The sequence below is a fragment of the Mercenaria mercenaria genome, chromosome 4 (assembly GCF_021730395.1).
Source record: "Mercenaria mercenaria strain notata chromosome 4, MADL_Memer_1, whole genome shotgun sequence".
NCBI lineage: Eukaryota > Metazoa > Mollusca > Bivalvia > Venerida > Veneridae > Mercenaria > Mercenaria mercenaria.
Window position 1 is genome coordinate 38,390,790 of NC_069364.1, and position 26,964 is coordinate 38,417,753.

At 36.4% G+C, this 26,964-nt stretch overlaps 1 protein-coding gene across 7 annotated transcripts in view; it reads right to left on the reverse strand.

The window, feature by feature from the left end:
* LOC123551482 (protein still life, isoform SIF type 1-like) overlaps positions 1–26,964 on the reverse strand; it is a 157,603-nt gene that overhangs the window by 78,925 nt on the left and 51,714 nt on the right. For all 7 annotated transcript variants that reach the window (XM_053540950.1, XM_053540949.1, XM_053540944.1 and 4 more), the window contains one exon: positions 3,179–3,318. In XM_053540950.1, the coding sequence (XP_053396925.1) occupies positions 3,179–3,318 (140 nt within the window). The remainder of the gene's footprint in view (positions 1–3,178; positions 3,319–26,964) is intronic.

Here is a 26,964-nt window from a genome sequence, read left to right on the forward strand (position 1 = left end):
TAAATTTCATGAAGATCAGTTGAAAAATACAGCCTCTATCGCATACAAGAGGTTTTTCCTTGATTTAACCTAGTGACCTAGTTTTTGACCCGAGATGACCCATTTTCTAACTCGGCCTAGATTTCATCAAGGCAATCATTCTGACCAATATTCATGAAGATCAATTGAAAAATACAGCCTCTATCGCATACACAAGGTTTTTCTTTGATTTGACCTAGTGACCTAGTTTTTGACCCGAGATGAACCATTTTTGAACTCGGCCTAGATTTCATCAAGGTTATCATTCTGACCAATATTCATGAAGAATAATTGAAAAATACAGCCTCTATCGCATACACAAGGTTTTTCTTGATTTGACTAGTGACCTAGTTTTTGACCGAGTGACCATTTTGAACTCGCCTAGATTCATCAAGGCAATCATTCTGACCAATTCAGAAGATTAATTGAAATACAGCCTCTATCGCATACACAAGGTTTTTCTTTGATTTGACTAGTGACCTAGTTTTTGACCGAGATGACCATTTTCAAACTCGGCTAGATTTCAAGGCAATCATTTGACCAATATTCATGAAGATTAATTGAAAAATACAGCCTCTATCGCATACACAAGGTTTTTCTTTGATTTGACCTAGTGACCTAGTTTTTGACCCGAGATGACCCATTTTCGAACTCGGCCTAGATTTCATCAAGGTTATCATTCTGACCAATATTCATGAAGATTAATTGAAAAATACAGCCTCTATCGCATACACAAGCTAAATGTTGACAGACGACAGACGACAGATGCCGGACGCCGGACATTGAGCGATCAGAAAAACTCACCTGAGCATTGCTCAGGTGAGCTAAAAATTACAATAAAAATATCACTTTCAGTAAATATGTAATAAATTAGATAAAGATTCATAGAAAGCCAGGAAAGGAAACAGAAACAGGGAAGCAATTGACAATAGTTTTGACTACTGACCTTAACAGTAATATCAAGTATTAAGACCAGTAATCCAGAACAACAGATAAGCTGCGTATTTGCGTAAATACCCAATTAAAATTGTAAAATACCAAGTAAAATGTTAGTATCAAAACTAATACATGCATGTATGTAGAACCAACATTCCGATGCATGCATATCACATTTCATGTACTCGCAGGATTTAACAGTTGTCGCTCGCAGTGCCGGACCACGACGCAGTTCGAATATATCAAAATGTATTGATATATATGAATAATTAACTAAAAATAAGCTTCTCCATGCTCTGTGACAGAGAGAATTTCACGAAGATTTAAAGCAAAAAAGAAAATAACACTTTTTTTCTAACTATTTTCATTGTAAGTATTTTCACAGCCTGACAAAGACTACTGAATAGTCGAAACGTCGGTATTATAACAAAATTACTGAAACCTGACCCGTCTTGTCTGTGTGTTCCACTTACCTTATTCTTTGTATATCATATTTTCATAGTAGTAAGTCAGCGTCAGTTTGGGAATATGATGTTAAAAAAAATTCTGACTGACATTATATCGAGTTGCTCTATATTATCTGCAGTAAATAAGAATAGTGACAAGAAATTTTAGCATTCCGGCAAACGTTTTAATAAACTAGATGCCTACGGGCAACATGTCAAGCCTGCCCTTTGATCCATAACTGTGACCTTGACCTTTGAGATAGAGTCCATCTCACTGAGTTAAACATTCATGCCAAATATAAACAAGATTCCTCACTGCATGTCAAAGTTATGGGCCGGACAAGATCTGACATGACCTTTGACCTCCAATTATGACCTTGACCTTTGAGACAGGAACCTGGGGTTTGCACATGACACTCTGTCTCACTGAGGTTAACATTCAAGCCAAATATAAACATGATTCCTCAATGCATGTCTAAGATATGGGCTGGACAAGACCTGACATGACCTTTGACCTCCAACTGTGACCTTAACCTTTGAGATAGGAACCTGGGGTTTGACACTCCGTCTCAATGACATTAACATTCATGCCAAATATAAACAAGATTGCTCCATGCATGTCAAAGTTATGGTCCGGACAAACAAATCCAAAGGATGCACGCACGCACTGACGGATGGACGCACATACACTGAACAGCCATTTGGACAACTATGTCTTCCCTTCTGCCAGCGGGCTTGACAAAAAGCTTTTAAGCAAATGGACAAGCAAGTATCTGTGGTTTCTCAGAAACTACAGACCTGGTATGCAAAATCCATGTGAATACACATAGTGATCGAACATCCTTTATTTTGTTTATTACTGATGAAAGCATAAAAAGGCAAGAAGCTACCACTAAAATGCATGTATACCAATTTAAAGCAAAAAAGATGGGGTAACGTGTTTTAGAATACCAAATTCAGTTTTAAAACTAAACTGATGAGGAAATATCAAACTCACTCTGAAAACTTGTTACTCTTCACAAAGTAGTATTTAAATTTTTGACTTATTAGCCTTAAGTGTTGAAAACACACCTGCCATATAGCACTATGGATCAGTGATTTATATAAGGAGTCTTGAGTTGTTAGTCAGTGTGATATAATGGCTTTTACCAAATCAAATCCCGGAAAAGTTCAGTTTATGTAAGTTTAAAAACCAGAACGGACATTAAAGGAATCGTACACACCGTAATGCGTTGCAACTGTATCCACCGCTCACTGCATTGGAAAATTTTTTGGTCAATTATTTCATATACCTGCATTGCCAATTCATGGAATACAAGGAAATGAATGATGTTTGATAGTGTCATACTTATGCTATAATTCAAACGTAATCAAGGGACATTTTGTATAAATTTTTTTACAATTTTGATTGAAATTCTACAAAATCAGCAGTCCCTCATCAAACTGTACAGAAGTGTTTACATTAATGGCAAGGAATCGCACTGAACAAGAGTTTGTGTCTGGTAGAGTACATGTGGGGACTCCTGTCTCACTTGTTGTTTCCAGCCAAATGTAAACAAATAAAGATAAACTCATTAAAAAACTTACCGATGACAGCGGAAATACATTCACCTGGCCATATTTATCCACCGCTTCTGTGACAAATCCTCCACCACCGCGGCGTTGGAACCACCACTTATGCGAAAGCTATGGCCAGTGTGTATATGTGGTAATATGTAGAGTGGTTAGCCTACAATGAACTCCACATAAGGGGTGAACATCTTTAAAAATACACTAACCTCAGCAGACATGAACTGTCCCTCTGTTAACTGACTGATGAGGTCACTCTGACTAAGATGACTACAAGAACTGCTTCCATCATGACTACTGGTTCCCGTTGAACCACCACCTTTTAAGTCTTGTCTAGTGACATCTAGTCCTGGAGAAAAAAACATCCTGATATTTGTTTGTTATAGCTGTTCATAACAGTGATCACGTAAATCACTCATTAAATAGACATCAATCCAAGGTGACAATCCCTCACAAAGTGCTGTACTTATTACCTTTATTACTTATTAATTATCTTTGTTTTCTTGCTTTACATGCATATCAGCTGTTCATTAAGTTAACTGGTTATTTGACAACACTTGATTGCTTATATAGTCTGATTTTGACCTATGAGACTCATCTGCCGATTAAGGAAATCAGCATGATTTACTTTGCCTTATTTAGGTAAGAACCACTACTAATAAACTTTGATAATGTGGCAGTTGAGTCCATTAAGTCCAGGGATGTTCAAAGTTAATCCGTCATTATACGGTCATAGATCTATTGTAAAGCAAATATTGGATTTACCTGTATTGGTAAATAAACAGTGTCGACTGGATTTAGGTCAACTGCCACATTATTAAAGTTTATTAGTATCGTATTGAATAACATTACCTAAATAAAAATAACAAACTGTTCCTTTGTTAAAAGTACAAAAACATCGCTGACCTCAAAACCGAACTATAGTGTGTCCATGTTTATGTAGCAGGGCTTGACACTAACACTGGTCCGCTGGTCCGAGGCCAGTGAAAAGCAACAAGGACCAGTAAAATATTTGGAGGACCAGTAACTGTTTCATTTAAAAATTTAGTGGAAACTGCTCTTCGGAACAGTGGCCCAAAATAGTTAGTGTCTAGCCCTGCTACTGTAGTGTGTCTGAATTCATGTAGTGTGTCAGAGTGTATGTGCATGTTGTGTGTCAGAGTGTATGTTGAATGTCACAATGTACGTTATGTGTGTATTGTGTGTCAGAAGTGTGTATGTTGTGTATATGTTATGTGTCAGCATGTAGGCTGTGTGTCAGAGTGTATATCATGTGCCAAAGAGTAAGTTGTGAGTCAGAATGAAAGTTGTCTGCCAAAATGTAGGTTGTGTGTCAGAGTGTAAGTTGTGTGCCAAAATGTAAGTTGTGTGTCAGAGTATAAGTTGTGTGCCAAAGTGTAAGTTGTGTGTCAGAGTGTAAGTTGTGGCCAAAATGTAAGTTGTGTGTCAGAGTGTAAGTTGTGTGTCAGAGTGTAAGTTGTGTGCCAAAGTGTAAGTTGTGAATCAGAATGTAAGTTATGAGTCAAAATGTAAGTTATGTGTCAGAGTGTATGTTGTGTGCCAAAGTGTAAGTTATGTGTCACAGTGTAAATTGTATGCCAAAGTGCAAGTTGTGAGTCAAAATGTAAGTGTAAGTTGTGAGTCAAAATGTAAGTTGTGTGTCAGAGTGTAAATTGTGTGTCAAAGTGTAAGTTGTGAGTCAAAATGTAAGTTGTGTGTCAGAGTGTAAGTTGTGTACCAGAGTGTATGTTGTGTAATGATATGACATATAAATTCAGAAAAAAAAACAGAGTTTAAATGTTATTGCTTTTTTGGTCAAGCATACTTTACAGAAACAGGATATTGCAAGACCTGATTAAATCCATCCCCAGTATGTATCAGCTGCTTCACATAAATAATGAAACAATTCATACTGGAAAATGTCAATATAGAAACAACTGTTTAAGTTGCTATTTAATGAAGTTAATATGGAGGCAAGGTACCAAAAACATGTTTTAAAATCCATACATAATGGTAATAAAGTCAGTAATTTGAAAAAGATTATTACTTGTTTAGCTTATTTAACATTCTTGAGAGACTGAACAAATCTTGGCAAATCAAGATGGCTTTTAATTCTTTTAATAACAGTCTCCCAAGGAAAATCATTTTAAAATAGGAACAGTGTTTATTAAGATGGAGGTGGTGTTTTAAGTTTTTATACTTTTAGTTCTGGGGACCATATTTTCTGAACAATGTTGGTCGACCCCCAACCAAAGAATATTTCTGAGTTAGTTAAACAGTTAAGACAATGCTGTTATCATAATTTTTTTTATATTTAGATCTAGCTCTGGCGTCATGTTTTTCACAAACAGGAATAATTCAGTTGTTAACGGGTTACCCAAGTAACATTTGTGTTACCTTATTTTAATATCAGACAAGCAGTTTCTGACAAGATTTTTGAAGTTTCTACTATATATATACAGGAACAAGAGCTCGTTGAACACGAAATGCCCCCCTTGATGCATTCAGTAATTGCACAAGGAACAGAAATTATATGCTCACTGTAAACAAAAGTTCTACTGTTCTGGTTCAATCTGACTTTGACCTATAACCTTTTGACCTAAAAATCAACATGTGTCATCTGCTGGTCATGATCAAGCTCCCTATTAAGTTTCGTGATCCTAGGCCCAAGCATTTTTAAAGTATCGTCTGGAAAGGGTTTAACTGTTATAGGTCAATGTGACCTTCACCTTTTGCCAACTGACCTCAAAATCTGCAGGGGTCATCTACTGGTCATGACCAACCTCCCTATCAAGTTTCATGATCCTTGGCCCAAGCATTCTCAAGTTATTGTCTGGAAACGGTTTAAATGTTCCGGGTCATTGTAACCTTGACCCTTGACCTCAAATTCAATAGGGGTCATCTGCTGGTCATGATAAACTTTTCTATGATTTTTCATGACCCTTGGCTTAAGCATTCTCAAGTTATCGTCCAGAAACTGTTCCTGGCCAATGTGACCTTGAACTTTGACCTAATGACCTAAACATCTATAGAGGTCATCTGCTGGTTATGACCAAACTCTCTACCAAATTTCCTGATCCTAGGCCCAAGCGTTTTTGAGTTATCGCCCGTAAACCATTATACTGTTCCTGGTCACTGTGACCTTGACCTTTGACCTACTGATCTCAAAATCAATAGGGGCCATCTGCTGGTCATGACCAACCTCCCTATCAACTTTCATGATCCTAGGCCCAAGCGTTCTTGAGTTATCTTCCAGAAACCGTTCAACTGTTCTGGGTCACTGCCACCTTGTCCTTTGATATACTGACCTCAAAATCAATAGGGGCCATCTGCTGGCCATGACCAACCTCCATATCAACTTTCATGATCCTAGGCCCAAGCGTTCTTGAGTTATCATCCGGAAACCGTTCAACTGTTCTGGGTCACTGTGACCTTGTCCTTTGACATACTGACCTCAAAATCAATAGGGGTCATCTGCTGGTCATGACCTTCCTATCAACTTTCATGATCCTAGGCCCAAACGTTCTTGAGTTATCATCCAGAAACGGATTGGTCTACATTCCAACCGACCGACAGACAATTTTGCGACCAACCGACATCTGCAAAACAATATACCCCTCCTTCTTCAAAGGGGGGCATAGAAAGTGACCACACCCCCTGGTGGCAAGAACGGTGGACATCAACAAACAAGAGAGTCATGATGACCCTAAACTGCTCACCTGAGTAATACGAGCCAAATGTTTAAAATGGCACACTGATGCTAAAATATCAGAAAGTAGGTCAGTAGTTCACAATCAAGTCCAGTGAAAGTCAGTTTTAAGATCAGTGTGCAAAACTGTACATGCCATCCAAATTTCAAGGCTGTATCTTTAAAAACAAGAAAGTAGGTCAGTAGGTCAAGGTCACAGTCAAGTGACCCCTTATCGATTGGGGTCATCAAGTAATAATAATTAAACAGTCTAGGAAATATGATCTGATAACTTTTGAACTATTTATTCCTATATAACTCATATAACAAGTGACCCCCGGGGCAGGGCCTCTTTCCACCCAAGGGGCATAATTTGAACAATCTTGTTAGAGATCCACTAGGCAATGCTACATACCAAATATCAAAGGTCTAGGCCTTGAACTTAAAGACAAGAAGATTTGTATTTTTTCCCCTATATACATGTAATTCTATGTTAAATTTGGGACCCCCAGGACAGAGCCTCTATTCATCCCAGGGGCATAATTTGAACAATTTTGGTAGAGGAGCACAAGACAATGCAACATACCAAATATCAAAAGCGTAGGTCTTCCAGTTTCAGGCGGGAAGATTTTTTAAAGTTTTCTTGTATGTCATGTAAAACTTGAGACCCCCCGGGGCAGGGCCTCTTTTCACACCAGGGTTATAATTTGAACAATTTTGGTAAAGGACCACAAGGCAATGCTACATACCAAATATCAAAGGCCGAGGTCTTGTGGTTTTAGACAAGAAGATTTTTAAAGTTTTTTCCTATATAAGTCTATGTAAAACTTGTGACCCCCTTGCGGTTTTGCAAAAGAAGATTTTTAAAGTTTTTCCTTTCGGTTGCCATGGCAACCAGAGTTCTACATGGAATTCAATTCTTTGAACAATTTTGGAAGGGGGCCACCCAAGAATCATTCCTGTGAAGTTTAGTGTAATTCTGCCCAGTGGTTTTCAAGAAGAAGATTTTTTTAGAAATTGTTGACGGACGCACGACGCACAACTGACGACGGACGACTGACGACGGACATTGAGCGGTCACAAAAGCTCACCATGAGCCTTTGGCTCAGGTGAGCTAAAAATGACAAGAAATGCTAAATTTTTTCAGATAAAATGGGACATTATTCTGACAATATTCAAGTCAGAGTTATAGTTCTTGGCCTACTCAAGTGTAAAGGTTCAGTACTATAACAGTTACTGTATTACTGTATTAAAATAAAGTGGACCTGAATAAAAATTCCAATTTTTGAAGTACAAAAAGGCCATAATTTTGATATGATGAAAGCAGGGGTTATGGTTCTTGGCCAACAGACTTAACTAATGATGATAAAATAGCTTGCAAAGTTTCAAAGCTCTTGCTCTTAAAGTATTCAAAGGAAGTGGACAAAAACAAAAACTTTAACCAATTTTCAAAGTACAAAACAAGATATAATTCTGACAAAATGTCTATGAGAGTTATATTTCTTTGCTTATGTACTCGTCTAATGATGATAAACAAGTGTTCAAAGTTAACAAATTTTTAAGTGGACCCAACAAAAAACTTAACCAACCCAAATAATGATACATTATTATAGATCAATTGACAATACCTCATACATTTTTTTTCAAGAACAAGACAAGCTAGAACTTATTTCTGAAGACTGGGCCAATATATTTTTATAAGTATCTCATAATCCCATTGTATTAAAGGCTAAAGAATGGTTCTTCCTGGACAGAAAACCCATTATTTATGACATATGAGCCATGCCATGGGAAAACCAACATAATGGCTTTGCGACCAGCATGGATCCAGACCAGCCTGCACATCCGCGCAGTCTGGTCAGGATCCATGCTGTTCACTAACGGTTTCTCCAATCCCAATAGGCTTTAAAAGCGAACAGCATGGATCCTGACCAGACTGCGCGGATGCGCAGGCTGGTCTGAATCCATGCTGGTCGCAAAGCCACTATGTTGGTTTTCTCATGGCACGGCTCATATGTAATTGATTAGCATTGATTACACAAAGTTATTAATAATGATGACTTTAATTGGCATCTAAGCGTAAACTAATCTGACAAAAAATCAATGGTTAAAGACAAAGGGTTACTTGATTGAATAATATCTTAAGTTTTAATTTGACCCAAAAATACCATAGATAATCTTCAAACAAAAAACACAATAAACAGATTTATCAGATTTCATGCCTGTTCTCCCCTACACTGAAAAACCTTAAGTTATAATATAAATAATGACAATAGTTTTATGCAATAGATACAGATTTATTAATATAAAGCTGGCTTTCATGACCTGTACTTTTTGACAGATATGCAACACAAATTTCTAAGCCCTTCATGCATATTTTGTACAAAGTCAAGGGCAATAACTGTAGTCTGGCAATAAAAAATAGTTTGGAGATATACCAGACACAAATTTTAGGCTTTTTATGCATAATTTTGGTCTACTAAGTGAAATCCAAAACAAAAGCCTAGAATCACACTGGTTATTCGGGTACCTACTCATGTGAGCGATACCGCCCTCGTGTGATTAATGTACATGTTGGTGAATGGGAAATTCACACCTATAATAGGTAATTATTCCGTATTTTACTGAAGAGTTGAAAAGTTTTAGTATTAAATGTGTAAGATCATACCTTAACTATATCCATGTCAACTATCTATCTCATATGATCTGAATAACTGTGAAATAAATACGTTTTTTGTCGCGAAAGGCGATGGAATATATTTTCACGATTAATGGTATTATTTCGGATTATATCAGGAATTTGTTGTTAGGAAAATGAAAAGCAGTCATTCTGTGTAATAGCCATTGCTTTCATTCCACAAAAACTTGAAGCACAGTAAAATTAGATCGATATTTTCGAAGACAGTGTGTAGAAAATAAGATACCTCTGACGATGTACCATGGTACCATCCTCGTTGTTTCTGTCAATCCAGCTGATACCATCCTCGTTATTGAAATGAACATTACATTGACGCTAAAATTTAGCGATAATATGCAATGACCAGCCAAGAAAAAGATAAAACGTTGGTCTTTTATACCCTCCAACTACTGAAAGCAGCCTATCCGAAGAAAAACTTCTCATATAATTTCTTCCAATACGCTTTCAAGATTCATCTACATAGACATATTCTAATGTGTATTTTCAATTGAATATTGCGACTTCCGTATGTTTTGTCTTGTTATTTAAATTGTTATGCGGTACAAAATATTTGCAACAAAAACAAAATTCAAGCTGTTCAGAAATTCTATGATTTTTGTCAAATATTTTATTGCGATCGACCCATGTTTAGCTTCGCTTTGAGGAATAAAGCCAGTAATTCGGTCGAAAATGTACTTCGTTTGAGTAGTCGAAAGAAGTCTGTAGTAAACAGATCCTTATTTTCCCATTTTTTCTGCGAAAATTCGCGTAGAATAAGTTCATTAATCACACCTTTTTACTACTAGAATACATAATGAATGAAATGAGATGGCTTATGTTTATACACTCCACATTCAAGTTTTGCAGATCGAACCCAAAAGTAGGGGGTTTATTGTGCGGACAGGAGCACATATACACCATTTTAGGGTAGCAGACCACAACTGACTGGCATTTTACTAGGAACTATTCAACTCCCATTTTAGTTTCGTCGTTATTTTAACTTATGATAGAACTTTCATGAAAAATATGTGTTTGAGAAAGTGATGTTCTATTACGAAGGTAAAGAGGACATGAAGTTAAGTAGGTTTGCAGGTTTGTCGAACAATGCAAGTATGGGCTGCGGTTACCGCCAAAATTAGTAAATATACAATCCATTCATAAACAAGTCAGTCAGTGCAGTGCATTTCAACGCCATCTAGTCTAAAACTCCATCCCGTCCATTAAATTTGCATTCAACGCATTGTCTTTTGAAACCATTCAACACAAAACTTTATTGCATCCATCTAAACATGGAATGATGCATTGAAAAACTTGTTGCGATGTACCATACCATGAAATCATCCAAGAAAACATGATACCATCCATCTAAACATGCTTACATTGATATTATATAATTAATAATACAATCGGGAGATTTTGAGTGTTTGTTAATTTTGTCATTATTATTTCTATTACTGAGTCTGTTTCACGAAGCATACTTCTGACAAAGCTTAAACTAAGAAGAAAGATGTTTCACGAAAATAAGTCAGATAAATCGCAGGAACAGTGTCAAATTAAATGTTAGAATTTTACCACAAGGTCGGTTTTAGGACAAATTTTAAGATATTCTTATGTAAAACTGATGCAGAATCTATATTTATAACAGGGCAAACTTATGAACTGATAGTCTTATTAACCTTTTACAATGCATGTACTCGTGTTGATATGCCGCTCCAAATCACACAACACGGTTTCAGTATGCATCAGACGGCGCCAAGCTTTAATGAATCGTTTCATTTTACACTGCATGAACTTATGTTGCGTTAGACGTCTTCACATTGGACTGCATGGCAACAAGTTATTATACACCGCTCTTAATTACACAAAGCGGTCAATCTGACTAAAGTACATCTCCTATTACGCTACGCATAGGATCTGACAACGACCTATTCATAGCCTCGTTCTGACGACCCTTTCGCTAGCCAATCAGAGCTTAACTTACAATATCTTGCAAATCTACCTGTAGACTTGACTTTTGATATTTACAATTCTTATGTCGTAATGTGTTAGACAGCCGGTTAGCTCAATCGGTAGGCCACTTGCTTTGTAAGCGAGGGGTCACGGGTTCGAACCCTGGAATGACTGCACATTTTTCTTACTCTTCGACATTCCAACAAGTCGTCTGATTGGTTTAAATAAAAATAGCAATACTGGAAGTCCAAAATATACAGAAGACGTATGTGAATGGGTCGTTCTCAGATCTTCGTGTAGAAGATCAAGTACTTTAGTCAGATTGACAAAGCGGTTTCAATATGCATTAGACGGCGTCAATTTGTAATAAATCATTTCATTTTTCACTGCATGTACTCATGTTGTGTTAAAAGGCTTCACATTGAGCTGGAAGACTTCATAGTACTGTACATCGCAACAAGTTTTTCAATGCATCGTTCCATGTCTAGATGGATGGAATGAAGTTTTGTGTTAAATGGTTTCAAAATACAATGTGTTGAATGCAAACTTATTGGACGGGATGGAGTTTTAGACTAGATGGCGTTGAAATGCACTGCACTGACTGACTTGTTTATGAATGGATTGTATATTTACTACTTTTGGCGGTAACCGCCGCCCATATGCAAGCCTTGAGGAATTTGCTTATCATCCAAATGTTGAAAATCAAAGCTAAAATGGTGGGAAATGAAAAAAAAAAAAAAAAAAAGAAAAACGAAAGCGACGAGAAATTTTGGTGAACTTGCTTGTTCTTGGTAACTATTTGTACTTTATTTCAAAGTTATTACAGGTCATCTGATACCGTAAAAACTCGAATATATTACGCTAGCATGTATATTATGCACCCCCGATCTTGTACCAAAATATTGGGAAAAATGCTTACATTGGAATATATTACCCACTGAAAAATCAGTCAGAAAACATTCTTTACAAAGTTGAAATCAGCCATTAGCGGCATGCGTCAAAACGATTTCTTGTGAAAATCGCAACTGCGGCATAATCGGCTACAGACAACAGTGACAATATCTGACAGACAAATCAGTCAGAAAGTCGAAATCGGCCATTAGCGGCATGCGTAAAAACGATTTCTCGTGAAAATCGCAATTGCTGCATAATCGGTTACAGACAACAGTGACAATATCTGACAGACAAATTCTTTCTAATTTTTTGTTGGGTTTAACGTCGCACGGACACAATTTTAGGTCATATGGCGACTTCCAGCTTTAAAGGTGGAGGAAGACCTAGGTGCCCCTTCGTACATAATTTCATCACGAGCGGGCACCTGGGTAGAACCACCGACCTTCCGTAAGCCAGCTGGATGGCTTCCTCACGTGAAGAATTCTACGCCTCAAATGAGGTTTCGAACCCACATCGATGAGGGGCAAATGGTTTGAAGTCAACGACTCTAACCACTCGGCCATGGAGGCCCCCAAATTCTTTCTAAAGTATTTGAGAACTTTCTCAAGCTGTCAACACCTCAGTACACTTTAACTGACGTGCGAACAAACATCTCATAATTATGGGCACATCAAACGAAAAATCGCAGCTAATTAGCGTGTTTGTTTAACAATGTATGAGCCGATGTATCGATCAGTAATAATTTGCTGGAAAAAAAGAAATAACAAACAATCTGTTTTAATTGCAATTTATTTGAGCATCCTTGAAAAATAATGATTTTAATGATCAAACACCTACAACCCGGAACCGCGAAATTTTGTATTTTGCCTAATTATTAAACTGACACATTATCCGGTGCTCTGGATATGTACGATACTTATTAATTAAATTTACAAATACAAAAAATTTAAACTTACAAATAAAATCAACTTTACCATATATCATCAGAGGTTCCGTTCCGTACATGTTTTTAGACCCACCCGATAAAACGCTCTTCAAGAGGAGGTTAAAAAAGCACAGCCCAAAATGTAAACACATGACATTTGACAAAATTGTCTGATTTTCGCCGTACTTAAAGTTTAACAAAATATCATCTTACCTGTCTTATCGTCTGTTGCTAATTCTGTATTGCAAATGGTGATTATGAATCTAAGGGCAGTCAGTTAAGGTATAAAAAAAACAATCTGTTCTTATATTGTGCCTTTGTAGATTACGAGAAAGCGTTTGATACTGTCGATCGTATGTGTTAATGGAATAAATTGCTACAGCATAACATTGATGAGAAAGTCTTTGAAGCTATATATTATGCAATATACGATAAAGCCAAATCTTGTGTAAAGAGAAGCCAAAGTCTATCAAATTTCTTTATTAGGTCAAATGATGTACAACAAGGTGAAAATTTATCACCAATCTTATTTTCTGTTTTCTTGAATGATTTAGTCTCAAATATGTCTAATTATTGTTCAGAATTAGTGGAATTATCAAACAATGTAAAGGACCTGCTAAGTGATGATATTTCAGAAAAAAATTTCAAGTTATTTTTGTTACTTTATGCAGATGATACAGTGTTATTTGCAGAATCTCAAAATGATTTACAAACTGCATTAAATGTTATCTCAAAATATTGTGATATTTTGAAACTTACATTTAATTCAAATAAAACTAAGGTTGTTATTTTTTTTCACATGGAAAAATGCAAACTATGCCTACCTTTTATTATAATAATGCGGCACTTGAAGTAGTAGATGACTTCAGTCATCTAGGAATCAAATTTAACTACAATGGTAACTCCAGTAAAACTAAAATGTATTTGCTTGACCAAGCTAGAAAAGCTATGTATGCTCTGTTGAAAAAATGTAGGAAGCTGCAGTTTAGTATTGATTTACAGTTACATTTATTTGAGTCTGTGGTTCAACCAATATTATTGTATGGATCAGAGGTATGGGGATGTGGTGATGTTAGCATTGATAAAAGTTTCCAGCTTAAATTTTTTTAAATATTATTGAAGGTTAAAAAGTCAACACCTTATGTCATGGTTTTTGGTGACCTTGGGGTATTACCAATAGATGTTATAATTAGAAATAGAATATTGAACTACTCGTGTACAATTTATTAAAGGATAAACAAGAAAAGATAAACTGTATACTTTACAGGTTCATGTACAGACTCCATCAGCAAAATATAAATTATTGTTCTTGGATTTCATATGTAAAAGAATCTTTAGAACAACTTGAATTGCTGAATTCTGGTTGAATCAGTCAGTACTTTCACCAGTGTATTTCCGCAATATTCTTATTTTAGTATGTTCCTACTTTAATTTGGACAGAGTAAAATATATACCAAATGACTTTCAGCTGTCAAACTAAATGTCATTTCAACGTTTATTTCAAAGTAATGATAGTACTCTTCTTTTTAAGTTAGCATTGTTTGTACAGAAAATACTTCAAATTTTTAGGTTAGGATAGGTTTTTGTCACTGGCAGTTATTTGCTGGCCAGTTAAAACAATGTTTTTCAACCTGGTTAATTCTAAATGTACACCATCTTCTATTTTTTAGCTTAAAAGTATTTGAATCAGATCTATTATGACCGTAAAACTACTGTTTTATTTTATGTATTAGTGTTTGTTTTGTTAAATTGGTTGTTATTATAATGCTGATGCCCGTATGGTCCTAGTTATAAATATAATCTTGAAATCTTGAATCTCACAGATTTCCTCCCATGACGTACATTTAACATTTACAACCGCTGTGAGGAGTGTGTGAACAAACACTAAAAAGAGATAGAATCTGATACCCAGACTTCCATATCTGCTTCTGTTTCTTCAGTAAGTCACCTGTAAGGCACTTATACAGTAGTGTATATTGTATGTACCTGTGAACAAGTAGCGTAATTAGCACTACCTTAATGGAGGGTGCGCCTATGAACAGAGACGAATATTACAAGATACGATAAAAGGCAGATTTATGAAGCCGGAGCCTCTCCCTATACGAATACATGCCTAGAGAGAGGGTCCGATTTCCCGTTCAGGAAGAAAAAGAAGGTCTTAACATAAGCACTTTTGCTCGGTGCGTCGACAGGTTGGTCGTTTTCATAAGGAGACTGAAGGATAAAAAGAAGAACTTCAAGAAGTCAAGATGATAGAAGGCGCAGAATAGATGGTGGGGGTGAGGGAAGATTTAATATTGGTGAAATACTGCTAACACGGTCCACTCTCACTCTTTACATCTTTAAAGTTAAAATTCTAATCAAATAGATCTACTAAAGGTCGGATTTCACATTTTCAGTTCTTATTTCCAGATCCTGAAAGCGATTACCTTCAATTGCTTTCATTTAGTGTACCGTATGCGGAAGCAATCGCTGTGGGGAGTTTTATAAATGTTCATTTACATAACGAGGACAGTACCCATATGCAAACGGGTAGGTATCTTTGTTTATTTTCATCCATCGTCAGAGGTACCATAAAAAACAGCAACAGGATGCATATAATTGAAATTTTATCAACAAAAATAACTTGCAGGTACATGATCTAAATGTTTTGTAGTTGAGTATGTATAGTTCTACCAAGGAGGGAGTGGCAAATTCAGTTATCTCGACGTTGAACAAAGAAAAATACGTCTCAAAACGTCAAAATACATGAATTTTGTTACATTTCTTCAAATTTTATAGTCATATCAATATTATTGCGGACTGATATTTTCACCAGTGAGAATTAATGCACTGCCTCGGATGAATCTGTCTTTAAAATGTTCAACATTCTTAAATATGTGCCATACGTTGGCATTGTTTTTATATACCCTTAACAACCTACATGTACATAAATCACACGAGGGCGGTATCGCTCACACGAGTAGGTACCCGAATAACCAGTGTGAGAATGCTAAACTTCACTTGCTGAATAACAATCCTCTGATGTATGATTGCTTTTTAAGATATGACTAACACAAATTCAGACAGACAAATGGACAGACAGATATATAGACAAAGTGCCCCCTTAAAATTGTACTTACATGCAAATCTGCGCAATTTTGAAATTAGAAAGATATATAATTTGGACAAAATATAAGTTATGAGTTATTTAACTTGTCCTGTGAGGTAATTTCATATTCAACGATGAACACATGTCTGAAGTTTGAAAGCATTTAGTTTGAGAAAATAAACTTCTGTGATGCAGATGCAGACACTGGTGAAAGGGTAACAATAAAAGCTGTACTAATTCTGCATAGTTGATTTATATATCAAACACTGAATTCCTGACAATATGTGCAGGCCCTCCTGATGTTGACAATTTATACAAAGTTTCATTTGAAATTAATGGAAACTGTAGGAAAGAAAGTGTGACACATGGACAAACAGACAGACGAACAATTCAAACGCTAGGTCTTAAAAAACTAAAACAGAAAAGTGTAGTATTGGATACACTTTGACTCATTTTCCTATCTGATATATTTCGATATTGCTCTGCCAAAATTCACTTCAAAACTAAATCCCATAAAATACGCTAAATCATACTTTGTTAATTTGGTACTGAATGCGACCTTGACCTTTGATCTATTGCCCTTCAAACAATTCCATTGGTGTTAAGGCTAGAGGCTACTATAACCATGACCTTTTATTTACTGTAACCTCTAGAACAATTTACTGACAGCATGTAATCAACCTATGAAGTTTGACCACTGCGGGCCAAAGAATTCTCAAGTTACCGACAAGAGCCAGACAATATACCAAGAATAAAAAATGGTGTTACATAACTTGTCGCTGCTTATTTTCTTACCTCCTGTAGATACAGCTCTCCGTAAAAATCCAAGAAAATCCATTCTATGCATCACGGAACAATTTCTTTTATTGACTGTAAGAGAACACAGTCACCTTACTGGTAAATCCAACATTTATAGGTCAACTCTGGAGATCTTACAGTATCTATTGTAACATATTTTATATCATCCATTTGAATAATTCTCAAAAGCCATACTGAATGAAATGGACAAGTTTATATCTATTTCCGACAACCAAATACAAATCTCCATAATAGGTAATCCATTTTACTTGTAGATAAACAGAAATACTGTGTCTCGCTCTACGTTAATTCTTCTCTATTTCCCAATATAAGCAAAAACGGATGTGATAACTGTAGACATGCAGGTGGGAATTTTGTCTATCAGGTCTTTCAATGCAATAACTATTTATATAAACACAATTGTATATCAGTACAGGTACTTAAATATTTCTTCCGGATCAATACTTATACTTCTTATTTAAAAGTCTGATTTCTATCAGCTTATGCACATTAGTTTCTTTTTGTACACTATTTTTACTTTCTCACTGATAAAAAATTACTTGTCAACAAATCATGCACACCTATAATTTGTCACAAAAGTGTATCACTGAGGTATTCACGTGAAATAGCGAAATAGCAAAATAGGAGTAACTGTAATCAATAAAAACCAACACTTATAAAATTCAAATGACATAAATCCAATCCCACTTAAATAAAATCATATGGCATAAATCCTTTCTATTTTATAGTTAAAGCAGTTAGTTTGAGTATGAATGACAAACTACAAACATGTACCTATAATAAACCAGATAATAATAACTTTTTGACAAGCGAACATCAAAGTTGACGTACTGTTATGAAATACAATAAACACAAAGTTAACCGTCTCAAATATCACTACATGCAAAAATCACAAAAGGCTGCATTCTTTACTCCTTAGGCTGACTGTTATTATTGTCTTCAAAATTGCTTTATCTCCTCAATTTTACTGTCCTTTACCACTCCGAGATCATTACCAGGGGTCATATAATTATGTGACCATTTTTTTTCCACACTACTGATTAACAGATACAATTTAGGTGTCACATACAAACAACAGAGTGATATGAGGAAGTTTTTTTTTATCTTGTCATTAATCTGGTAAGGAAATTACAGTTTGCCTAAATAGAAACAGCCAGACAATTGAGATAATAATGGAAAAGGCAGACAAAGCAAATAGAAGGGCAAATTATGTTCCTTAAGTTGTGAATTACCAGAAAATTCGAGTTTTATTTAGGCCAGTGTTTTTATTTCTTGAATTTGGACAGCACTAGTCCTATTTTACAAAAAATTGAACTATAATTCAATATCATAATTTAATTTTAAAATTTTAAGCCACTCCAATTTGTCAATGGCAAAGTAAATAAAACGCCAGGATGCTACAGACTAAGCTTGGTATGATTCAGAAAAGTAGTTTCAGAGAATAATATCTAAGTGAAAATCTTAATACAGGAGGATGGATGACCGACAAAGAAAACCACACTCAATAAAATGTTCAAGTTATATCTCCAACATCAAAGTACAAATCTTCATTTTAGTTCGCTGAAAGTCTAGGATATGTCAGCCAGTGCGAAGTAGTTTTTTTTTTAAATTTCTGTTGGTAACTTGTATAATTTGGCCAGAAAAGTAAAACTACATGCCTTGACAGCTGCAATATGATTCTTAAATGCTCTTCTTTATCTGCATAATTCAGGATTTCAAATTTTCTCTTCTGTAAAAAATATTATTAAAAACAATTTATTTTGATGATGCAGTTCATTTTTTGATACAGTTTAACTTTATATTCAAACAACCAACACAAACTGTTTCAAATTTCTACAGTCTTATTTAAACTCTGCCGAAAGTTTACAGCAATGTTGATATCTCAATCAGCAAGATACAAATGACCTTGAGCTATCTCATTCGAAACAAGGATGGCTGTCAGAAGCTTGAAAGAGACAATCAAATTTACAGACACTTGCCAAGAGGAAGTTATAAATTATGCATTTATAGTGCAGGTTAATCCAGTGCCATAATGGCATCGGCCATGTACCACACACAAACAAACAAACAACATTATTGTGAATAAAAAAAGGACTTGGCTACATACTTATTGCAAAATTTATCAATTTTAGAAAACACTTTATTGTGTGAATTGTAAACAAGAGCTGGTAGAACATGAAATGCCCCCTTGATGCATTCAGTAACTGCACAAGAAACAGAATTTTTTTGGTCACTGTACACAAAAGTTCTACTGTTCTGGGTAAATGTGACCTTAACCTTTGACCTACTGACCTTAAAATAAACAGAGATTATCTGCTGGTTATGATCAACCTCCCTATTAAGTTTCATGATCCTAGGCCCTAGCGTTCTCAAGTTACTGTCCAGTACTGTTTCGGGTCACTGTGACCTTGACTTTTGGCCTACTTACCTAAAAATTAATAAGGGTCATTTGCTGGTCATGACCAACCTCCATATCAACTTTCATGATCCTAGGCCCAAGCATTCTTCAGTTATCATCCAGAAACCGTTTAACAGTTCCGGGTCACTGTGACCTTGACCTTCGACCTACTGATCTCAACATCAATAGGGGTCATCTGCTGATCATGTTCAACCTTTCTATCAAGTTTCATTATCCTAGGCCCAAGCATTCTCAGGTTATTGTTGGGAAACAATTTAACTGTTCCGGGTCACTGTGACCTTGATCTTTGACCTACTGACCTCAAAATCAATAGGGGTCATCTGTTGGTCATGATCAACCTCCCTATCAATTTTCATGGTCCTAGGCCCAAGTGTTCTTGAGTTATCATTCAGAAACTGTTTAACTGTTCCGTGTCACTGTGACCTTGACCTTTGACCTATTGTTCTCAAAATTGATAGGGGTCATCTGCTGGTCATGACCAACCTTCTTGTCAATTTATATGATCTTAGGCTTAAGCATAGACTAGCTACTAGTCTGATAATAAGTTTTTTATATACTAATGTATTTCCTTGTCAGATATCTTTCATTAATAGATAGCTCCCTGTTTATAGATTGCTCCCTTTTGAATATCTGGCTGTATTACATTCGGCAGCAAGAAAAGGTAACCATGCTATAACTATGATGGGAAGTAATTTAACATAAAATATGAAAAGAGACTATGACTGGCAAATGTAAGGACTGAGACCAGTCTAGCTTAAGGGTTCTTGAGTTATCATCCTGAAACAGTTAAAATGTTCTAGGTCACTGTGACCTTGACCTTGACCTACGGATCTCAGAATCAATAGGGGCCATCTGCTGGTTATGACCAATCTCCAAATCAACTTTCATGATTCTAAGCCCCAGGGTTCTTGAGTTATCATCCGGAAACGGATTGGTCTACATACCAACAGACCAACATCTGCAAAACAATATACCCCTCCCCCTTCTTTGAAGGCAGGCATAAAAACAATGTCATGTTGATACAGTGAGTTTTCTTTTGAAATAAATTACTTTTTGTGATAATGAGAGAGAGAGGGAGATTTCTTTAGTTAGTGGCGCTTTCTCCACGCGTCATTTTGTATGCGAAAGCAATTATTCATCGGTAAAATAATTATCACCGTATGACCACGCTTCTTTCGATGGCAAAAAAAAAACGTGTACTTCGTGTCTTAAGACCATTTCAAATTAAACTAATTTTGTTTTAGAAGCTAACATGTATTTTAAATGTAGTTTTAAAGGTAAAAATTGTAACTCCATGCTCGCCGATGTTTGTTTTTAGTAAGATAACGCCGAATCACGCTCTGACACGAGCTCACGCGAGATTACAGCCAGTTGCCATTCTGTGTATTTTATACTTCTTTGGGCAGTCAAGGAGAAGTAAACTGCAACTTCAACTTAAGTTACAACAAAACTGTTCAAGTTCTGTCAAGATGAAACCACCTACAGATTGCTTTTGAAACAACATTGCCTTTGGGGGCCTACAATCCTCTATAACTGCTCATCGTAACACAATAAGCAAGACAAGTGTTATGTTTCTTGGCCTTCTAACCTATTCATAATGAAACAAGAGCTCCACAAAGCAGGGCAATATACCTGGGAAGTTCTATATCAGAGGAACAGGAAGTAAAATTTAAAGAAAATTTTTTTAGAGTGTGTGTCAGAAGTGGGGATGTAATGTGGTGGTGAGTGAGGGTTTAGGGGTTTTTGTGCCGTGAAAGTGACTCATCACTACTCATCGATACTCCAAGTTAGCCTGAATACCTTCAACAGTTTTGATGTTGTGCTCAGGGCACCAAATACAAATGACATTTGAACTCAATTTAAGACTGCCCTTTGAGCTATCAACAAAGTTCATGCATTCTGTACATGGTCTTGTCACCATCTACATTATATTCCAAGTTTGAAGTCAATACCTTGAATGGTTATTAAGTTAAGCTCTGGATACAAGATATGTCAGATTTGATCTTGCTGTGACTTGACCTTTGACCTGGTTCATGCACTCTGCACTTATCTCATATGGTACCACTGAAGTAAATAAGTATTTTGAATGGTTATTAAGTTATGCTCTAGGCACCAAGTATGACAGACAAATTTGACCTTTGACTTCCATTCCTGAACTTGACTTCTGACCTACTGATCTGATTTAAGTGCTCTGCACCTTCTCTCAGTGCCACCTACTCATATGCCAAGTTTAAAGTCAATTTCTTAAACAGTTATTACATGAAATATACGGGTAAAATTTAACCTTTGAACTCCATTTGTGACCTTGACCTTTGACCTACGGACTAAGTTCATGCTTTAACCTTGACCTTTGACCTACCAATCTGGTTCATGCACTCTGCACATCATCCCTGCCACCTACCTATATGTCATGTTTAAAGTCAGTATCTTAAATGGTTACATGACACGTCCATTTTTTCAAAATGGGTGTATAAAAAGTTCCAAAGCTAAAGATTTTAAGAAATGTAATCTTAACCACCCCACACCCCCTAAAAAACAACAACAACAACAATACCAATTCTCTTAATTAAAGGCAGTATTATCGTTCTTGACCCACCTACTAATCTCGTGGTAACAAAAAGGTGAACAAAATTTCAAAGCTATAAGTTTTTTTGTTTTGTTTTTTTCTGTTGAGTTTAACATTGCACTGACACAGTTACAGGTCATGTGACAACTGTCCAGCTATTGACAGTGGAGGAAGACCCCAGGTGCCCCTTCTAGCATTATTTCAGGCACAAGCCTGCACCTAGGTAGAACCACCAGCCTTCAATAAGCCACCTGGAGGGCTTTAACTCTTATAGTATTCAAAAAATGTGGACCTATACAAAAATACCCATTGTCTAAGTATATATAGGGCCATAACTTTGTACATCAGAGTCATTCTTGGCCTATGTACTTGCCCTATGATGATGAACAAGTGTCAGAGTCATAACTCTGAAAGTATCCAAGTAAAATAGACCTAAGCAAAAACTTTAAACCAAGAAATTCCAATTTTCTGAGTACAGAAGGCCATGTCTCTGACAAAATTCATGCAAGAACTATGATTTTTAGTTAACGTATTCAACTAAAGAGGATAAACAAGTTGGCAAAGTTTCAAGGTGTACCACTTACAATATTTGAAAAAGTGTGAATTTTAGCAAACATTTAACCACTGCTGACACCAGGTGATGACAATATCTCATAGAGTTTTTAAACAAGAGGGCAAAGATGGCCCTAGGTTGCTCACCTGAGTAACATATCATAACAGTATAAACATGTTTTACCTAGTGATTTCATGGAGAAAAATATTCTGACCAATTTTCATTACGATTAGACCAAAAAATGTGGCCTCTTGAGTGTAAACATGCTTTTCCTTTGATTTGACCTTGTGACCTAGTTTTTGACCCCACATGACCCAGATTTGAAATTGTCCAAGACTTCAAGATAACAAACATTCTGACCAAATTTTATGAAGACAGAATAAAAAATGTGCCCCCACCCCCCACCCACTCCAGGGTGTAAACATGCTTATTCTTTGATTCGACCTGGTGACCTAGTTTTTGACTCCACATGACCCAGATACAATTTCATGGGATATTTCATGCAGACAACATTCTGACCAAGTTTCATGTACATCAAATGAACAAGAGTGTTAACTAGCTTTTCCTTTGATTTGTCTGGGTGACCTAGTTTTTGACCCCATATCACCCAGTTTCAAACTTGGCCTAGGAATCATCAAGATAAACATTCTGACCAAGTTTCATGAAGAAAGGGTCATAAATGTAACCTGAAAAGTGTTAAAAAGCTATTCTTTTGATCTGAGCTGATGACCTAGTTTTTGACCCCATATAACCCAGTTTCAAACTTGGCCTAGAAATCATCAAGATAAACATTCTGACCAAGTTTCATGAAGACAGGGTCATAAATGTGGCCTCTAGGTTGTTAAGAAGCTTTTCCTTTGATTTGACCTGATGACCTAGTTTTTGACCCAACATGACCCAGTTTCAATCAAGGCCTAGAGATCATCAAGATAATCATTCTGTAAAACTTTGTATCAAGTCTAAGCATAAATGAAACCTCTATATGGCTGAAATGATCAAAATAGGAAATATTGCCCCTTTTTGGGTCAGTAACTCTAGAACCCATGAAGGAATCTAGCCGGTTTTCGAAAGGAACCAATATCTTATTGTGACTTAAGTTGTGTGTAAATGTGGTTAAAATCAAATATAAAATGTCACTTCTATCGTGTTCACAAGGTAAAAATATAACATTTTGGTTATTTCCAGAGTCAATCAGGGGCCGTAACTCCAGAATCTATGATTGGATCTAACATATTCATCATGGAATCCAACAGTTATTGTTTGTGAAGATATTTTGCAAGTTTGTATCAAATCAAACTATAAATGAAGTCTCTTTATGGCTGCAACAGCCAAAATAGCAAATTTTGGCCCTTTAATTGGCCATAACTCTGGAACCCATGATGGGATCTGACCAGTTTTCAAAAGGAACCAAGATATTATGCCAATACAAGTTGTGAGCAAGTTTGATTAAAGTTGATTGCAAAATGTGGTCTCTGTCATGTTCACAAGCCAAAAATAGCAAATTTTGGCCCTTAAATGGGCCATAACTTTGCAACTCATGACGGGATCTGGCCACTTTTCGAAAGGAACCGAGATGTTATGCCAGTACAAGTTGTGTGAAAGTTTGAATAAAGTTGATGGCAAAATGTGTTATCAATTGTGTTCACAAGCCAAAAATAGCAAATTTTGGCCCTTTAAGGGGCCATAACTCTGGAACCCATGAAGGGATCTGGCCAGTTTTCGGAAGGAACCAAGATATTACGCCAATACAAGTAGTGTGCAAGTTTGATTAAAACTGATTGCAAAATGTGTTATCAATTGTGTTCACAAGCCAAAAATAGCAAATTTTGGCCCTTTAAGGGGCCATAACTCTGGAACCCATGAAGGGATCTGGCCAGTTTTCGGAAGGAACCAAGATATTACGCCAATACAAGTAGTGTGCAAGTTTGATTAAAACTGATTGCAAAATGTGGTCTCTATCCTGTTTACAAGAAATTGTGGCAGGATGCCGCTGACAGATGAAGGGCGATCAGAAAAGCTCACCTTGTCACTACGTGACAGGTGAGCTAAAAATCAGTCATACTAAAAATCACATGTCCATGAAGATACAAATAGCTGATACTGAGATACAGCTTGATAACCAACCAAATTTTCTTAGTAACAAGAGCTGTCTCCATAGGATGACATATGCCCCCGATGGCACTTTGAATGAGTAGTTATGGCCGATGTTAGAGTTTAGGACCTTTGACCTACGGAGCTGGGTCTTGCGCGCGACAGTTCGTCTTACTGTGCCACACATTCATGCGTAGTTATTTTAAAATCCATGCATGAATGACAAAGATATGGCCCAGACACGCCCATCAATGCACTATCATGAAAAATTACCTTTAACGTCTAAGTGTGACCTTGACCTTTGAGCTATGGACCTGGGTCTTGCGCGCGACACGTCGTCTTACTGTGGTACACATTCATGCCACGTTATTTCAAAATCCATCCATGGTTGACAAAGATATGGACCGGACAAGCCCATCAATGCACTATCCTTTAATGTCTAAGTGTGACCTTGACCTTTGAGCTACGGACCTGGGTCTTGCGCGCGACATGTTGTCTTACTGTGGTACACATTCATGCCAAGTTATTTGAAAATCCATCCATCGATGACAAAGATATGGACCGGACACGCCCATCAATGCACTATCCTTTAATGTCTAAGTGTGACCTTGACCTTTGAGCTACGGACCTGGGTCTTGTGCGCGACACGTCGTCTTACTGTGGTACACATTCATGCCAAGTTATTTGAAAATCCATCCATCGATGACAAAGATATGGACCGGACACGCCCATCAATGCACTGTCCTTTAATGTCTAAGTGTGACCTTGACCTTTGAGCTACGGACCTGGGTCTTGCGCACGACACGTCGTCTTACTGTGGTACACATTCATGCCAAGTTATTTGAAAATCCATCCATCGATGACAAAGATATGGACCGGACACGAAAATTGCGGACAGACTGACAGACTGACAGACCGACAGACTGACAGACGGTTCAAAAACTATATGCCTCCCTTCGGGGGCATAAAAAACAACAAAGCAAAAAATCTACATTAAATTCAGCCAAGACTTTGTTTATTTCAAATTTTCAGTAGGTTTTATAATGGTGAAACTTTGTGTGAAGTCACAATCCGTCGCTTGAGACACAGTTTGACATTAAATAATAAACTGCACACAAAACCTTATATTCTATGTTGAAAAATAGCAATAATTTCCCAGAAATTCAACCAAGAGTTATCTCACTTGATTATTTCAAGAGGTTTGATGACTAATAAGTCTTGTGTGAAGTGTCAATGGTTACCGAGACATGACTTTGCACAAAAGACTTAAACCAAGGTCTGACAGTGACACCAAGTCACTTAGAATAACTCTCTGTTTACACTGCTGGAATAGTGAGCTAATAAAACAAATTTTCCCATACATAAAAAAATCTTGCACACACTTGCCTTTAAGCACATATATTAGAACAGTTTTTTGAAAGCAAGGAAGACAAGCTATAAATAAGCCAATAACATTCCATCACATTTATAGATCTGTAAATCTCTAATCCAAACCAGACTGATGGTAGAAAATTTGCTACTGTTGATCCAATCAAATTAAACATTCGATCATTTTCTCTCTAAAAAAAACAACAAATAAACACAAAGTCACAGCAAGTTAGCCTTTAAATACAACACTAAATGGGTTGATCACAACATTAATTCCAAATGGAAAATCTAGATAATCCTCTAACCAAAGCAACATTATATGAAATCTAGCGAAAATAAACGAGAGATGAAAATCTATAACTGCCTAGCTATGAAGTAAATAGTGAGGAAATTTATCACATGTGTTGCAGCTACTGTTATGAGCAATATTAATCTATACATCTAATCTTAGTCTGCAGTATTCTGTAGACATGTTTTTGGTACTTAATATTCTATGTACAACACTGTTTCCCGAGGCAGGCACAGCAATATTTTTGGAAGGAGGTACAGCACTGTTTCAGGATGCAATTACAGCACTGTTAAAGGATGCAAGTACAGCACTGTTTAAGGATGCAAGTACAGCACCATTTAAGGATGCAAGTACAGCACTGTTTTAGAAGATAACTACAGCACCTTTTCAGAAAGTAAGTACAGCACTGTTTAAGGATGCAAGTACAGCACCATTTAAGGATGCAAATATAGCACTGTTTTAAAAGATAACTACAGCACCTTTTCAGAAAGTAAGTACAGCACTGTTTAAGGATGCAAGTACAGCACTGTTTCAGGATGCAAGTACAGCACCATTTAAGGATGCAAATATAGCACTGTTTTAGAAGATAACTACAGCACCTTTTCAGAAAGTAAGTACAGCACTGTTTAAGGATGCAAGTACAGCACCATTTAAGGATGCAAGTA